This window comes from Pundamilia nyererei, unplaced genomic scaffold (genome assembly GCF_000239375.1).
Source record: "Pundamilia nyererei isolate P.nyererei 1_Seehausen unplaced genomic scaffold, PunNye1.0 scaffold00004, whole genome shotgun sequence".
Lineage (NCBI taxonomy): Eukaryota > Metazoa > Chordata > Actinopteri > Cichliformes > Cichlidae > Pundamilia > Pundamilia nyererei.
In genome coordinates, this window is record NW_005187405.1 from 8,124,697 (window position 1) to 8,127,944 (window position 3,248).

Below are 3,248 nucleotides of genomic sequence, written 5' to 3' on the forward strand. Positions count from 1 at the left end.
CAGCTTACACAAACTCGGGCAAAGAGGGTGTCACAGGCCCTCGGAGGGCATAACAAGTGAGTGCAGATCAATATAGCCAGTATGTGTTAAATTTCAAGATTGTTTGATGCCTGGACAGGTTCACAGGGAACAGGTTCAGGCCTGATTCAGAGCTGAGTCACCTCTCTCCTCATTTTTTCCCTTTTTGTACATCTTCATAGCACGGGATGGCGCAAGCCGGATTATATATCATTTACTTTTGTGGTCGTTATTCCATTTGAAGCGTGCGACGATCAGTCAAAGGAGCTGCTCGTAAATCAAAGAAGGCTTGACAGAGGAAAAAGCAACTCATGCACGATGCCAAAGGAATTATACAAAATGTCATGAAACTTTATTTTCAAAAGTGTCATGATAATATGAAAATATCAAAATCATTTAGCATCACAGTTTTCACTGTTAATATACAATCATCTCAGTCACACTTACATTCAATATATAAAAATAGAAAAAGGAACCTGTCGCTGGAAAATGCATATTATTGCTGAGTAAATCTGAGGCACTTCTATTGCTTTCTGAGTGCTGGCGAACTGTTTCTAAAGACTGTGCAAAAGTTATAATAAATTCACCCTAAGTCTAAGTTTGCACTTGTTCCCTATCTAGCAATGGCTTCCATATTCCTCTGGTTATACTGCCATTCATTCCAAATGCACCTTTTGGTATTGCTTGTATTAAAAAAAAACAATAATAAACTGCTTAACAGCCATTGAGAGAGACATTGGTACAAACACTGTAGATAACATTGTGAAGGCATATAAAACTTCTAGACATGCAGAAAAGTGCATGAATAGCACAGGTAGGTGAGTACATGGTTTGACAAAGCTCGACACTGATTGCAATCACAGAAACACTGCTTGAAACGAGAGGCTTGCGAGCACTGAGCTATTTCGCACTCTGAAATGAAATCGGCCGGTAGTAGAAGGAAAAAAAAGTCTGTAAATTTGTGAACAAACCCACTTTGGTGTGATTCCCTGACAGTTCTCCTGGGTTTGGGCAAAAAAAAAACAATAAAGAAGAAAGAGAGGAGGGTGTTTTTTCTCTTTCGTTTGTTTTTTTGGTGGTGGTGGAAAAGGTATCCCAGTTCAGTGTGCTACACAACAACCAGATTCCTCATGTTTGTGCAGAAGAGACATCCTGGAGAAGGTTTTGGAGCAGTTCTTGCATTGGTATTTTTTCACATCCGAATGGGTCTGTAGGTGAGCCCTGAGATTGGACCTGTCCGCAAACGCCCTGTTGCAGTGAGGGCAGGAGAAGGGCTTCTCTCCTGTTGGAGTAGAAATGAGGGAAGAAGTTTGTCAGTGATTGCACACACAGAGACATTGTGGACTATATATTTTTGTAATGGTTGCAACACAGTTTAGAAGGCAAGCACTGCTGATGACTCAAAAGGAGAAAAAGAAAATAAAAAAGAATATCAGTCTGAGAGTTCAGTCTCACTACAACACAGTGGGGAGCTGTTAGAACCACTACATCATATATCAGCATGTTGATCCTGATGAATCTAAAGCTGCTTCTTCACACAGCAGGCCCCACTCTTATCACCAAGTCAACTCACCAGTGTGCGTCCTGATGTGTCCCTGGAGCAGCCACGGTCTGGAGAAAGCTTTCCCGCATATTTTGCAAACACAAGGCAAGGTGTGAGTCCTGATGTGCATTTTGAGAGCCCCCAGGCTAACGTACTCCTTCTCGCAGTATTTACAGCTAAAGGATTTCCTCGTTTGGGCGTCGCAGTGCAGCTGCTTGTGCTTGAGCAGTCCAGAGTACGTGGAGTAGGATTTACTACACAAACTGCACTGGAATTTCTCTGCCTCAACTCCGTGAGGGTCTGTTAGCTTGGGCAGCATCTGCTCGTCTTCATCGCTCCTCGGGCTCTCGGAGCCGCTGTGGTCTTTAGAGGAGGTGTCGGAGAGCGATGAGGGGTATCCAGAGATGGGAGAGAGGTCACTGGGGAGCGGAGATAGCGGCAAGTTGCTGGTAGTCCACACTGTGATGGGGCTGTACGCCGCCGGGCTCAGGATCTCTGGCTGGGGGATGACTGACAGGGGAAGAGCCTTGTAGATGTGCGGTGTGATGAACACTGGAAAAAAAAGACAGCAAGGGTTATGAGATGTTTGGCTGTCATGACTTCAGTGAAAAGCACAGATTTCAAAGCAGGTAGTCCAGTGAGTTTGAAACGAAACTAACTTCTGCAAAGTTAAAAAAACAAAAAAACATGAAACGCGTCTGCCTGTGGGAAACACAACTTTTTAAACTTTTTAGAAAGTGAACACTGCTGCTTTATTTCTAAAAACAAAAAAACATCAAACGAAACTTTACCTGCTGGGCTTTCCAACTCACTATAATTTGGCTTCTTTGCGGAGTTTATGTGTTTCTTGACCAGAAAGGAGCGTGGCATCTTGGAAAACAAGAAGTCAACTTTTGGCAAACTTTTTTTTTTAGTTCTTAGTAAAAAGGAGATGAGCGTCAGTTTGCTGCGCGAAGACGGAAATCCTTATTGCTTAAGTCCAGTGGAGTGTCATCCTGCGTCGCTGCGCACTTGGAAACAGTGTAGCTGTAAAGAGCTGTAAATACTGCCTATCAGGTGCATGGGAGGAGCCACCGACTGCTATTTACATAAACTGGAAGCTCAAACCAATTACATTTCGTGTGTACCGCTGAACTGCAAAATGCGCGTGTAGCCTATGGTAGTGCTTGCACACCCCTAAGGGGCTGGGCTAGTGCCATTTATTCCAGTAAGACAGGTGCTTTGTGCATAGATGTGCAAAAACTTGGTTGTGATTCAAGCGTGCAAGTGGGTTAGTTAAGTGCAGTGAGATGAGGAAAAGGAGCAGAGTATTTTTTTTTTTAAATATCGAAGTAACGAAAGAAAAGGAATTAGGACTTCAGGGTGACATAGATTAGCTACTTAAAATGCCATCGCTAATGCAATCACTGCACGGAGTGTGCACAGTGTCACTGATGATTGTTGTGTTATAAACCTCTGGGGACTTGATTATCCTTTATGGGTGGCATGCTTGAATTGGGGGAAGCTCCCACCAACACCAGCATGCATAATAATGTTGATGATGATAATAAATGGCTTGAAGGGAAAGGGGAGGTTTATAGTGCACACACATATTTATATATACATGTTTATTAACCAGGCAAGTGATTCCAGGAGAGTGCAAACCATCGAATGGCAAAACTGCATGCTGCCATCCACATTCTCATTC

The 3,248-nt window shown here is 43.2% G+C and overlaps 1 protein-coding gene across 1 annotated transcript; it reads right to left on the reverse strand.

The window, feature by feature from the left end:
* Nucleotides 1-383: 383 nt before the first annotated feature.
* snai2 (snail family zinc finger 2) lies at nt 384-2,592 on the reverse strand. The gene is made up of 3 exons (XM_005721455.1): nt 2,353-2,592; nt 1,592-2,113; nt 384-1,300 (listed from the first exon to the last, which is right to left on the reverse strand). Exons 1-3 carry the CDS (start codon nt 2,429-2,431, stop codon nt 1,119-1,121), a joined length of 783 nt encoding a protein of 260 aa, XP_005721512.1. The 5' UTR covers nt 2,432-2,592; the 3' UTR covers nt 384-1,118.
* Nucleotides 2,593-3,248: the final 656 nt, after the last annotated feature.